Source organism: Gasterosteus aculeatus, chromosome X (genome assembly GCF_964276395.1).
Source record: "Gasterosteus aculeatus chromosome X, fGasAcu3.hap1.1, whole genome shotgun sequence".
NCBI lineage: Eukaryota > Metazoa > Chordata > Actinopteri > Perciformes > Gasterosteidae > Gasterosteus > Gasterosteus aculeatus.
In genome coordinates this window covers 13,837,854-13,852,402 of record NC_135698.1, presented here as the reverse complement: position 1 = coordinate 13,852,402, position 14,549 = coordinate 13,837,854, and the positions used below count along the sequence as shown (strand labels likewise).

The window sequence follows — 14,549 nt, the reverse complement described above, 5'->3', positions numbered from 1 at the left end:
GAAACCTTCAAGTGTACAGTTGAATTGCACTGTGTGCTCTAATAAGGACCTCTGAATGAGAATAACTTTAATATAATAATAACATTTACAACATAGGTAATCGGCTTTGGTAAATAATGACTTTAAAAGGCTTTTATCAATATACACTAAGAAGGCGAAATGTAATTATACCATATTTAAGACAGGATCCGCAGCTCAGTCTATTTAAGTACTATTAATGTGTATGATGTTTGCGGTCTGCATGTATTTTTTTTACTCAACATGAAATCACAAGAAGAAAATTCTGACGTACCGGTAGATCAAAGCAGTGAGACATTTGTGCGGTTTTCCTGTTGTTCCTTGAATAGTATTTGCCGAGCAATGCAGTGCTACTCAGCCTGTGAACACAGTTGTTGTCATTTCTACTCCTTACTTATTTAGATGTCTATATTGGACAGTTGGAGCAATTTTTTTTCCGTGTCTTCGTTGTACATTCCATCTTTCAATAAAGTAAATCAAAACGTCCCACAAAATGTTCTCTGCCTTCGCTTGGAGCCTACATTGTTTTTAGCAAAGAGCCTTACATCAAAACTGGGATCATGGAGATTGAAAACATTCATCGCCGTGTTCATCCTGCAGGGAGGGTCAAATGAAGCCATTGCTGTTACTGTGCATGGTGGGTCATGTATGATTCAGGGATTCTTAGCTTTACCGACTTCTTTTGCTTTATTTCGATCATTCGTTTATTTATTCTTATTATGGACGTGCATTTCTAAAAGCCCCTTTAATCCCTCTCAAGACTGTAACATGCGATTCTATACAGTTTATAAAAACAAGCGTGTAATTGGCCCTCATTGTGTCGCTGACAAAAATGTATTTACTTCAGCCCAACTGGGTCCAAACAACACGTCACTTGTGATGCTGAATAATGAAGCGATCGTCATAGGAAAAAACTGTAGGAATGCACGATGGCAATTAGTGCTCATTGACGTCCAGATAATTAGTTATGTATTTACTGTCGGGGCCACTGGCATTCAGATAACCTTCATAGTGTTACTGTGGTTCGACAGGAACATTGGCTCGAGGCGTCACATTGAAGAAACCTTTTTGAACAGCACATTCATGGTTGTCTTTATTTATTTATATGTCACTTATTTTATTGTGATGGACTCATTTTTATTTGTTTACTCTATAGAAGCACACAAAGAAAACGTCATGATCAGTCATTTAATAAACACATTTCAAATTACAATACATACAAGTAAACAGAAATAAACATACGTGTTTTTAAAACAGTGTATGATCATTTTAAGATATGAGTTACGGTGAAATTAAGACATTTGGCTGTTATTATATTTACACCATTAATACATCAGAATCCAACAATTGTTTTATAAATCCAACTGGTGAATCTCTTTTATGTGTCACTGCCTTTGTGTGTGCAAGATGAAATGTGATTATTGCTACATTGGACATGAGTAATTGAGAAAATATTTTACGATAGCTCACTGTCTTCACTGTATTCTGATTCAGCTTGACTGCTAAAAATAACATAATCTAACGCTGTCAACACTTGGATTTTAACAGCTGAGGGACTTTTAAGACTGCAGTCAAAGGAGGAAGCTACATGCCTACATGCTTGTGGCCCCTCACTTCCTGTCAACAATAAGCTTCTCATGTCAAGTTAGCATGAATCTAGAAATGGCAGAACACAATTGCCAGATGCTCTCTAAAATGCTGCGTGTACCGCAGTCACCCAAGAAGACACTGCGAGATGACTCTTCATGACACATGACAGCTGTAGAGTGTCTGCCGCAGAGTCGCCGTTTGGCAACCACAACGCCGTTGACGCTTTGCTCTCAGGAAGTGCTGCTTCTCTTTCTGCTCCTCGGCCTCCTCTTCAGGACATCTTCTTCTTGGTCACTTTCACAATCCCTCTGCAAATCATACAAAATGTTTGAGCTGAGAAACGACTGAGAGATAGTGAGGCGGCAGGTGATGACGGTTCCAGGACCCCGCGAAAAAAGAGAGAAGGGTTTACTGGCTGCAAAATACCGGCATTAACATGACATATGAATTCCATGGCAGTACAGTTCAGAGGAAACTGCTTCATTATCATTACAATAATTTGTCTTAAGGCAAGTATTGGGCTTTTTTAGAAAATGCCAAACACAATGCGTATTTGCTTTCTTGCTTGGAGTTTTAATAATAATATTAATAATACATTATTTTTATAAAGTATTCGTCATCAACAGATCTCATACTGCGACAGCAATGGCAAATCAAGCTAGTGAAAACATAGGGGTGAAAAAACCTCTAAAAAGATGCCTTACTGAATAAGTAGGTTTTTAGGCCGGTTTTTAAAGCGCTTTCGTTGAAGTTCATACCACTCATGTTTGTACAGTGTGGTAATTGGCTTTGCTCAACCCAAAAAGAAACAGGAAGAAACAGCTTACCCAGGTTTGTCTGAAAGTAACGAAATCAACCTACCGGCTACCACAAAGCTCACAAATTGGAACCTTATAACTTGGTCATTTAATTTGTACAACAAGTATTACATTTACAAGTTTAAAACCTAAATTTGCATCCTTGTGAAGCGTTTTTGTGCTGCACTCTTTCTTGACCGGGGAAGCCACCTGGCTTTTTCCACTGTCGCTTATATATTTATAAGCTTTATATTTACCATACAGATGTTAAAGATCCTTATGAAACTTTTCAAATCACGCTCAGGTACAAAAACCCCAAACTGGACCATTACACCACAGCTGCCTTTCAAAAGTAATTTCTTACCCCATTCTGCTCAAGTTGTTTGGGCCCCTTCTTCATGATCCGCGTTAAGTGATTGCACAGAGCCACAATTCTGAATGACAGCTGTAAAACACACGAAAGCAATGACGACAAGGCCTGAAAGCAGTCAAGAGCCACATTTTTGTAGGAAGCTGTGCAAGAAACAGTGAAACTTTACCTTCCACCTGCGTCTGGCATACTGTCTCTTGAAGTTGTCCAAGTTGACCACAGACAACCTCTTCACCATGGCCTGTCTGGGATTCAGAGGCTGCAGAGACACAATGAGGGATTAAATAACAGGGGAGGTGTCTTTAATACTGATATAAAATATTCAATAAAATTAAAAAGCATAACACTACAGTTGTTGGCTAATATCATTTGAGTTACAACAGGAAATGTATTCTAGAGTCTGAGATCACAGTGGAATCAGTTTAGGAGAGAGACAATAAATGCTGAACATTTATTTCAGTGTAAAGTCAACAGTGCAAAAGGTCAGTGTGCACATCAGAGGATCAAAGTGTGAGCCGGGTACAGGAAAATCTGATGAATCTTAAAACACACAACGCTAAAGTGACATTTTTGAACACTTTTGAAACACTCTTATCATTGATAAACTCATAAAAACATCTACAAAAAAGAAAGAAAATAGTTAAATCTTTCTAAAAACCATTACCTAAATAAATGTAATCTTTAATAAAAGTGCATATTTGAATCCATAAAAAAAGGATCACAGATCACAGAATAAAAAATGATGACTGCACATGTAACTTTACAAAACCTTTTTGAAAAAAACCCCCAAAACAATAAATAAATACAATCAATAAATTAAAAGGATAATGGAATAAAAAAATAAATCAATAAAACAATTGGGAAATTATGATACATTACATTGAAAAAAATAAAACATGCATAATATTAATTTAAATTATTATTTCTCAAAATGAAAAAGCTATACAATCCTTTCAATTAAACAAGAGCATAATCGTATGTTCATATCACTCGATTTTAGAATAATTCCCCTAGTAATAGTGCTATACAAAATAAATAGTTGGACATTTCCCAAAAGATGCTTATTTGTTCTCTTGCCGAGAGTTTTATGATACTCTCATGGCTGATAAATATGAAACTGCAGCCAGAAGGTCGTCAACATTTAGTTAAAAGTTAGTTAGTCAATATTGGCTGGTAGAAACAGATATCCAAAAGTCTCCTGAGTATTATCGTCATATTTACGGTACAGATGTGAAAGTGGTATCCATCTCATCCTCCCCCTCTCAGCAAGAATACTCTACAGAAATCCCATGCACAATAAGCAAACGTAAAGACTAAAAAGTTATAAAATGTGCTTGAGCTGCTGAAACAAAACAATGTGTAGAATTAGATCATTTTTATTTTCAAAAACAACGCACATTAGTGCATCTTCCTTTGTTCGTCTCATCCGGACCTGAGTGGCTGTTTGGCCTCAGTGCTCGGTTCCTTCCTGCAGAACGGACGCAGCACTTCCTTCATTGCGTATTGCATATTCCCCCTGCTGTTGTTGGCCTCTTCCATGCTGCAATGAGCCCATCACCTCCTCCAGCCACCGAAGCTCAGTGCTCAGCTCCTGCCTCAGAGCGTCCAGCTGACTCTGCCTGTGGTCGTACTTCCCACTGATGCTCTCCAGACTGGCATCCATGGACTTCAAGTCCTCCTGCAGCAGTCTCCTCGTGGCCTCCACTTTACAAAACTCGTAGCGGACCTGGGACAGATGCTTCCTCGCCGTCTCACTCTCCTCCTTGTACCAGCTCTCTTTGTCATTGTAGATGGTGAGCAGTGCTTCTATGTCGCCTTGCAGAGAGTGGTGGGCTACTGCCACCTCTGACAGGCCCCGCTCCATCAGACTTACATCCTCCAGCACATGGGCGAAACGCTCAAAGTTTGCATACGTGTTGTTATGGGGCACGCTGGAGTGGGACTGAATGGTGTACTCTTGAAGACGCTTCGTCTTCAGCTGCTCCGCTTTCTTCTCAGCCTCAAGGGCAGCGCTTTCCTCTTCCATGTGGTCACAGGACTTCAGACGCAAGGACGGGGAGTGAGGGGGGAGGGGGACACTGGATGAGAGGTCTCATTGTTGTATCTTGAAAACACACAGTGATGAATATCCCAGCAGCCGTGGTAACGTGGGATTAGTGTGTGACCCTACAGCAAAAAGCCACGGCAGGTAAGAGTGCCAAAAGAACAAGGAACGATCATGGTGTGTTATGTCTCCTGCCGCCATGCTTGTGTCCAAAAAGAGCCAAGATTCCACAGCAAAACCCCGTTCATGTGCATCTCAGAGGGGACCTCTCCAACATTACATTGTTAAATCTCCATGCCATTAGAAGCACAATTAACAACACATTGCTTCAGTTTGACCACTTGAACTTTAAGATTCATGGGTAAATGGTGAAAGGTTTAGTGCAGTGATGGAAATAACACACATGTCACCTTTGACATCAATCTATGCTTCACATGTGACAGGAAGTGGGGCTGTCAGTAGTTATTAAGAAAAACACGCTATAATAAACACAGACCAAGCTCATACCTTAATCCAGGGATGGTTGAGGGCCTCTTGAATGGTCATCCGTTTTCTATGACGAGAGAAAGAAAATGCAGCTGAACAAACACACCCGAGCAGCTCAAGATCACGCGGATCAGGGTGAGCAGTCACACTGAAGGATGTGAATCCTTCAGGACTGCGTTCCCACCGGCATAACTTTCACTGGAATATTTGGTTACCTAGGGGTCCACGTACCAAATCGAGAGATAGCACTACTGTTTTCTTACTTTCACATTGTGTACCTACAAATTAAATGTGCCATTCACCTTGCAAAACATTCTGTAGACTGGCTCTAATGGATTAAGTCTGCCTATTATGTGTGCTCTGGATTTTTTGTGGCGTAACATCAAACACCGGGCTTTGCTTTATCACGATCGACCTTTGACCTCCAGCCGTTTCCTTTACCTCGTGTCCTTCACCAGGAGCTGTCTGATGAAACTTTTGGCCAGCTCGCTTGTGTTGCTGAAGAGCTCTTCGTCAAAGTTGTAGTCCATCGCTGAAATGTTTCCCAGGGTTTCCTGCTTGGTGTCACCCAGGAAAGGTGATGCGCCGCTCAGACTAAAACAACATTCCCACACACACTTTGAGTGACCTCGATAACGTCTCTGGGTACATTGAGCTTCTCCGTCATTATCACGAATCACGCAGACTTACAGTATATATGTGATGACTCCAATACTCCTGTGAAAAGTGAAGCACACGGTTAATCCAAAGCAATGCACTGAAGCCTGATATATGGAAGCAATTAAAAGCTCTCACCACATGTCCGCTTCCAAGCCCAGCGGCTCATAGTTGACTATCTCTGGAGCTGCAAATAGACAGCAAACACATCACAAACAGTGTCAGGCAAAACGCTGCACGTCTACTTAAAATGTCCTTCATTCCAAAAACGTTTCATAAAAAAACACTTACCAACAAACTCAGGAGTTCCAAAAATGTTTTTGAAATCGGCCCCAGCTTCTAATTTGTGAGCCAGTCCAAAGTCTATGAGTTTAATTCGGGGGAGAGCGACATTCCTGTCCAGCAGCATTATGTTTTCAGGCTAGAGTTGAAAAAACAAAAATTAGGCTTATTTTTAAGCAGATTTTGATCAATATTGGACCATTCATGGACCACACAATAAGTAAAATAAGTTACCTAGTTAAAGTCGCCTTTTGTGTAAGCATAACAAAAAAAAACATTACAGTGTGAATTATTAAAATATAAAAAAAACACCTTGGAAAATGTGCTTTTTTGATTTCCTGCCAAAGGCTTGATGAGAAGATGCTGATTTTGGTTTGTACGCTTGCTATGAAGCCTCTGCTAGCAGCTTGTTGACTGTAGCTCAGCATAAAGACCATAATTATTGCTGCACAGCCAGCCGCTAATCCTCGCGAAAAGCAATCATGTAAAGACAAATTGAGTATGACAAGTAAGTTCCTGTTGTGGTCCTGACCAAAAAACAGCTGGTAAATAGTTTCGCACAAAACTCTTTGCAGAACCGCAACATGCCACTTTTACACTTAATTTGTGCGCATAGCGCAGCAGCTGCGTTGCTCTGGATTCCTACAACCTTAAAGCTCACGTCCACGCTGACCGCCCGAACTCATCACTTCTCCTCAAATGACCGCACACGGCTGTCATTGTTAAGTAAAGGTCACCACCTCCGGCCGTTTCAATCAAGCCCTTCACTGAATGTTCCTTTTCCTAAATTGCCAGATGTAAAGCATTGAGAGCAAAGTGGAGCTGCAGCTGCGGAGAAACAGCAGAGTGACTATCAGCAGCGTGGGCGACACAGCTCTCTGAAGTGAAGAGATAACGTTGCGGTTTCTATAACTGAGCGTCTGGACTGCTGCCGGAGAAAACAGGAAGGATGTGTGATACATTAAACATCTGCTATATATATTTGGTTCAGCGGCAGTGGCGGTAAAGAGTTTCATCTTCCTCACGACACAATTAGTGTTGCACTTGTGATGCGCAGATGGAGCACGTTGTACCTTCAGATCGAAATGCACGATCCTCTTGGAGTGTAGGTACTCGACTCCATCTAGGATCTGTTTCATAAACTGAGTAGCCTCCTCTTCACTGAGAGACTCCTTCTGAGCTAAGAAATCAAACAGCTCTCCTCCGGACACCCTGTAACACACACACACACACACACACGCATACACACACACTCAGGAATGTATCGTGTTGACTCATATCATCTGGAGCAAGGACTCTCGAACATTATCTAAAGTGAGTTTTTAGATGCGGATGCATTGGTTCTGGATGGGGGGGCGCGGTGGTGTGGAGGTCGGGTCCCGATGGGTTCAAACCCGCTCGGTACCTTTCTGGGTGGAGTTTGCATGTGTGTCTCTGGGTACCCCGGCTTCCTCCCACAGTCCAAAGACATGCAGGATGTGTTCAGTAGTGACTCTAAAATGGCCCGTAGGTGTGTGAGCAGTTTCCTTTACGTCAGGCCTGTGATTGACTGCCATCCAGTTCCCGATGTTGACCCCTGCGACACTCCAAGGATACAGAGATGGATGATTGAGGATGCCTTAGCTATTGGCCTTCTTATTGCTAATTTGCCCTATTTATAAATCAATGGACCTCTCAACCGTTTGACGGTAAAATACTGTAATAATTATTGTCCTTTGACCGGCTGCCCACCGATGAACAAGATGTTCTCTGATATTCATACAGAGAAAACATAGTTGACCGAATGATGCATCACGTGCATCTAACAGTAACTCCTCTGTCCGTTAGTTCAACCGTGCTTCAAGCAGACTGAGCTTTCTTTTAGTCCTAATTGTGCCCTTCATGTTGCCAGTTAGTCACTGGAGCCAAACGTGTCCCTGTGAGGCCTCTTTTGAACACAAACCTTATTGACTCTGTGGAAGCCTTTGCTCCTTGCTGGCACACGTGATCCGGGCAAGGATGTTTGGATGCTGTGTGGTGCTGTGGTGACATGCGTTGCATTGTTGAATCATAAAGTGACTCACAGTTCAAGTATGAGCACCACATCCGTGCGGTTCTCGTACACGTCGTGTAGCGTAACGATGTTGTTATGCTGGAGCTGCTGCAGGATGTTCACTTCCCTCTCAATCTCATCTCTTTTCACGCCTCGTCTACTGGCCCGACTCTGCCGCTTCTTGATGAACTTGGCTGCATATTCGACGCCAGTGCTCCTTTCTACACATCGTTTGACCATGGCAAACTGCCCACTGCAAACACAAAAGAGGAAAAAAGACACAAGCATTACTTTGTTTCAGTTATGTTATCTTCCTCCTGTGTGCTGGCCATCTTTTTAGAGCTGGAGAACCATTTGGAATGGATTTCTTAACAGTTAGCGACAGGATAGACCTGCAGGTGAAGACGGACGTCGGAGAGGAAGCCATGTGTCAAAAACGTCTGAAATATTCACTTCCTGTTTCCCTGCCAGACACAGAACAATCGGGAAGGCAGTGTGGACAGAGTTGCTGTCCTCCCACTGCAGCAATCTTCCCGCCTGTTCTAGCCATCCTAGAGCGATTATTCTGCTGAAAAAAATCCCAGGAGCCCTAAATATTTTTTAAACAGAGGTGTGGTTTAAAGTCACTCTCTCAGCGGTTTATTGTTTAACGTTTCACTCTGCTCTCGTATTGCATGCTACAGCCTGTGGATATGTGATCATGGCATCTAGTTAGTGAGTTTAAGTCCTCATATATACTAACCTAGAACTGTCTTTTCATCTTAAAGGACTCCACCAGTAAATTGGGTAATCTCTTTTGTAACTCTCCCCCTAACAAGTCATTTCCCGTAATAATCGACCAACTGAAAACACCTTCCAGCACTGTCGCCAAACTAAATATCTGTTTTGAGTCTCCATGGCTTGCCTGCTCAGACCAGCCCTTATGGTCTCCGTTGTCCTGCTGCTGTAGGCGGACCTGCCCACTCAATAGATTCACACAAACAAGCGCCTCATTAATAGGCCACAGAAGGTCACGAGGGCCGCAGGGCTGCCAAAAAGGTTTATGAGCGGGGAAGACTAACTTTATCCCTCACGAGTAAGAAGAGGAACAATAACTAGAGAATGGATCAAATATAAAAGCCGGCGGACACAATCATTTATTGTTTGCAAATTTGCAACAAAGAAAGGTCGTATTTTTAGAACTTGTTGAGGAACACACAGAGAGAGGACACAGGTAATGACTGGCAGGAATATGTTTTGGACATAACTGTCCACAGAGAGATTCCAAGGTGGCCGTGAGAGGCTCTCCAGCCTGCATCTACTATCTTCATAGTGTCTTTAGAGGGCTAAGAATAAACCGGCCCAAACGCACATTCTCCACCTGCTACGTCACTGCTGCTGCTGGGGGAGAAGGAAAGAGCTTAACAAGTTGGGTGTTGCTGTAAAAAGGTTATCCAAAAACGCTTCCCCTGCCACTCGCCTCTCACAAATCAGTTCGCACACACAGAGAAAGCTCCAGCTCATCGTGAAGCGAATACATGGAGTGCATTAGTGTGGGACAGTTTAGACAGTTTGCTCTTACACAGTAAGTTACACAATCCCATCCGGGAGATGCTCCAAAGAAGACTTACACTTCTACTTTCCTCACACAAACCCACCTTCAACAACTATAACACTGGGGGCACAACAGTTTTATAAATGGTGCGATACTGTGCAATCAGGTACAACCACTCCGCAAACACTGACCTCGAATGCATGAATCAATATTTCTCTGACAAAGTCTGAAAAGAATGACTGGAATATAAGCAGCAAGCCTCAGCTGCTGGTCAATCGTAATTTGGAATGAATCAACTCGGGTACTTCATTGAAAGCACAGATGTTGGTCTGAATATGATCCAACAGACAAGGCTGGAGAGAAGAAAAGAGCAAGCCAGGGGTGTTCGTCTTAACAACGGTCTCCAAAGACTCGCACACATGCCACAAAGGAAAAATAAAACCAGGTTGGGTGGGGTGCACCTGCTGAAGCAGAAAGGCAGCACAGAATCTGAAATGGTCTCTCGATCTGTTCTGTTCACAGGACATTTCCATCCCGCGGGACATCCCTGAAGAGCTGACCCTGTTTGGAGACGCCCGCAGCCGATGAGTGAACGTTAGGAGGAGTGTGACGCGCTGAAGGAATGCCACCATCAAAAACATCAACCCGAGGGGAGGCACTGTTACACGGCGACAGCATCCCCGATGTCCTTGATTCGCCTGTTGGATTAGACTGAATGACCCCCCACTTGTGGTGTGCAGGCCGCCCGTTCTCGCCGGGGCTTTACTTTATTGTTGTCACGAGATGCAGAGTGACAGCGGTGAGAGCGGCGGTGCCGCGAGCGGTATTCCCACAACGGGCCGGGCGTGCCGGCTGTCTTAGCTCTAAGCCGGCCGCTGCGACAGAAAGAACCGTCTCCCTGCAGAGTTTCAGCGTCCAACAGCTGTAGGTCATTATCCACGGCCTGAGGTCGGAGGAATGCTTGGACGAAGTGGCGCCGGCCCAATGTTTAAACAGATTTCCCAACTGAACCTTTTGGGACGGCCAAGACGGCCAGATTCATAATCAGCCGAGCCCCGTCCCTATCGGGCCCTGAAGCTTCTAAAATGTGACTCATCATTGTTTGAAATTCCATTTACTTGCTATCATCATCATCATCATCGTGTAACATCCCCACATTTACAGTATGCACATGTGTTCACTCTAGATTCACACTCGTTTAAACGAGTCCAAAGTCAACAAAGCCGCTGCGGCCTTGTAAGTGTCTGCTGACAGTGACGGGGTGAGTGGATTTCCCTCTGTTGCTGCAATGAATGGATACAATTTCCATCCACTCGACAGCAGGAATGATTGAGCTGAAGAGCTGATTGCCTGTTTTCTTGTCCCACCCTTTGTACGAGCAGGCCCACCGTCCGTGCTATAGATACATCCCGTACAGTAAATCCCTTTGGAGAAATTCTAGCTCTTTGCTACGTTCATCGGCGGCACCTGTCTCCCTCGGGAGCGTCGGCTCTTTCCACTTCAACACATCTAGTCCGTGAAGGCTCCGGCCTCAAGTCTGCACCGTTGCCCTTTGCAGCATCTCCTCCGGGGGCAACAAACGTCACCAAACCAAAAACATTTCTCAAACTCATTTCCTTCTGCAAGAATGTGGCTAGCATTCATAGAAAAATACCACAGTACCAAGGAACATATTGGGAAACACTTTGCACGCCAAGTGTGAAGTGAGCTTTTCAGTGTTACATTCTGTTGGAACCAGATATTTGGACAACACCAAGAGACTGTCCAAGCTCTCAGGGTCAAAGGTGCTTTTCAGGTAAACGTTTATATTAGCACGCCAACATGCACATAATGACAATGCATGATGATGCATAACGGTGGTACTGGGCTGGGGGGGGTCATTTTCAGGCGTTTGGTTGTATATTAAATATCAACATTTTGCATTGGCACCAACCGATGATGGCACCGGCTGAAAAGGGGGACATTATGGACAAATTTCACAGCTGTCCATCTAACAGCGAGGCTGCTAACATGGCTAAACACACCAGAGACACACAACTTCCTGTTCTAACAAATGGAAAACCTGAAGAGGGTCCAAGTGCAGTATATTTCAATTGTACCATTAGGAGAATTTACAAGCCTTTTATTTTTATTCAAGCATGCAAAGACAATGTGCCAAAAGTGTCAATTGCCTTTTCAATCTAGCACCCTTTGAATTTTTTTCCATTCGTGGATAATGTCAACAAAGATCACTTGTTACTTACTTGTTGACAGTTAAAAGTCCACATATTATATTACGATTACCTATATCTGCCCTTGACGTTCGCTTCAACGCCAGCTCGCCGGCGGCCTCGCCGGTGCTGCTGGGGGGCCGCTGGCAGCTGTGGGCTCACGCTGAGACCCTTCCCACTGCATGTCAGCATGTGTCGTCACTCGTATTGTAAGGTGGCTCCGGAGGTGCCTCACATCCCACGCAGAGGGTTGTTCTACTCACGGCAGCGGAAAGAAACATGGGGTACGATTGCGTTGGGCGCCGCTACGTCAGAATGTGGCAGTAGGTGGAGACTATGATGAACTGACTTTCCTGCAGCAGATGGCTCAAATGTTCCACGGAGGGTAGAAAATCTCAAATACTCCTTTAGGCCCCCTCACTAAATCTCCCCGCCCTCTCAGGACGATTGAGTAACAGCTCCGTCTGTGGAGAGGCTCCATCGAAACAACCTCGCTACACACTTCTCAATGTTCTCAATGTTCAAAACGAATCTCAAACCGCTTTTAACCACGTGAGCTTTCTATTTTCCACGACAGAAGAGCAGCTCACAGCAGTGGTCTTTATCAAGCAACATGTTTCCAGCTCCAACCACAACTCGATAGTCTTCAAAAAAAACCAAAACATATTTCCATGCCTTTCATTTACCCCAGTGCTCTCTCTCTCTCTCTCTCAACCCTTTCTAAAAGCTTCAGAACAAAGTAATCTTTCAGATTAGATATATTTCAATGTTTATACGCTTTAATTAAAAATATCCACTTAACAAATTACTAAAGCGTAACACTTGCTATGTCTGTTACGATGCTTTAAATAATAAGCAGCTTTAATATTTAGAAATTGTGATGGCTTCAAGACAAAAGAAATATTAGATCATAATACATTTAGAACCAGTGCTTTTACGTCTATGTGTTCTGCAGCTCTTTCCCACAAAGTAAGACAGCTGATCCTTCTTATGACTTATAATTGATCCGTAAAGCATGAGCACATGATTTAAAAACTCTTCAAAAATCGGTAGCAACTAATGAAAGGGTGCCAAATCTATAAAATACAATGAGAGTGTCAATGTTGGACTCAAAACTCACATGGGCTTAAAAATACAGTTTGAGCACCAAGTTCAGGTATTGGTTTATTCATTCGGGATGCGTCGCAGTAAAACACCGGAACACACCAGGACATGTGCATATTTTGATTAATAGTGGACCATTAGAGGTCAGACACTTTTATTTCTCACACCCTCTCTATCTGTTAGCAAGTAGTGCACAACCCTTCCGTGCTGAGCTGTAGCTTCCCCAATTTAACACCTGCCAACTTCCTTTCATCAATTTCCCCCAAGGGACCCCGTTTCCTCCAGGAACGAATGATTCTCATTTTAACGCAGAATCTGCTCCTACAAAAGCAACAAATTTAACCGTATTCTCTTCCCTGGTTTGGACCTACATGACAGCCAAACAGAGCACGTTCTCCTGTGCGTTTGGAACTTTTATCTCTCCCTGTAAACTTCAACCTACTTTAAAGCAGTGAACACTCCCCGATTCAAGCTTAAACAGGCCGCTTGTTTGCATACCTGCGTCCGCACGAAGACCACAGTGTGGAAGCTGAGTCACACTCTGAGTCATTTAAAAAATCGGCAATCTACTCACCTTCCTAGTTGTTCTCCAATTTCGTAGAAATCATCGATATGCTGCTGCTTGAATACCGCCATGCCAGGTGTCTTCATTGATGTAGTTTATCTCCTTGATGTGCACCACTAAAGCCCGTCTGTGCAGCTGGTTCCCTTTCTCCACAAGTCAAACCCTGCGGATACAAAGAGGTGGACGTGTGGATTTTTTTGACTGAAGTGATGAAAATGTTTACATGTTCCAGCTTGTAAAGCATTCCATCTCAGAGCTGTGCCAACCTTCTGGTTGAGAAAACCCTGCAAGCTCGCCAGCAAAACAGTTTCCCTTCTAAAGTCTGATTATTAGCTTTCAAATTGAACAAGAACAGTCCAACTGTGCCAAGCTGGTCTGGGATTATAACGAATTAAAAGAAAGGAGCATTTGTGGTAATTAGGACAGGATATGTGAAACCCTCTTGTTGTGAAACCCTTTGTTTTTGCAAAAAGGAAAAGAAAAGAAATGCTTTGTAAATAGCAAAGCATCTTGATAATGCAATGAATTTGAATAAAAACATCAAAACTGATTATTTTTAAGAGCGATCACTTATGAACGTATAAAATGTTAAAATGTTATAACAAAAAAAAACTAATATGACGAACGTCACGTCAAACTTTTCAAGCCTCCGCAAACTGACCGTATGTCGAACTCCTGTATGTCAGACGCAGAGCTGACGACAACCTGGCATCGGTCCCTACAGCCGCTCAGCTCTCCCCATGGCCACACACACAACTGCTCCTCCAGCGGCACCGTCGGGCTTTTTGTGTGTGCAGAAGTCCCTCCCCCCTGATGGCTCTATTATCAAACTGTGTGCACGGGGGAGACGGTCTGTGAAC

General features: G+C 43.4%; 2 protein-coding genes across 2 annotated transcripts; both read right to left on the bottom strand.

Annotated features, from left to right (window-relative positions):
• Positions 1 to 1,192: 1,192 nt before the first annotated feature.
• On the bottom strand, positions 1,193 to 14,501 carry dapk2b (death-associated protein kinase 2b). Its single transcript, XM_040162500.2, has 12 exons — positions 14,351 to 14,501; positions 13,699 to 13,852; positions 8,308 to 8,529; positions 7,318 to 7,456; positions 6,254 to 6,383; positions 6,101 to 6,149; positions 5,996 to 6,022; positions 5,747 to 5,899; positions 5,327 to 5,372; positions 2,945 to 3,034; positions 2,770 to 2,850; positions 1,193 to 1,916 (listed from the first exon to the last, which is right to left on the bottom strand). The coding sequence occupies exons 2-12, from the start codon at positions 13,773 to 13,775 to the stop codon at positions 1,839 to 1,841; spliced, it is 1,092 nt and encodes a 363-aa protein (XP_040018434.1). The 5' UTR covers positions 13,776 to 13,852; positions 14,351 to 14,501; the 3' UTR covers positions 1,193 to 1,838.
• On the bottom strand, positions 3,212 to 5,216 carry LOC120809018 (death-associated protein kinase 3-like). The gene has a single exon (XM_040162501.2). It carries the CDS (start codon positions 4,799 to 4,801, stop codon positions 4,226 to 4,228), a length of 576 nt encoding a protein of 191 aa, XP_040018435.1. The 5' UTR covers positions 4,802 to 5,216; the 3' UTR covers positions 3,212 to 4,225.
• Positions 14,502 to 14,549: the final 48 nt, after the last annotated feature.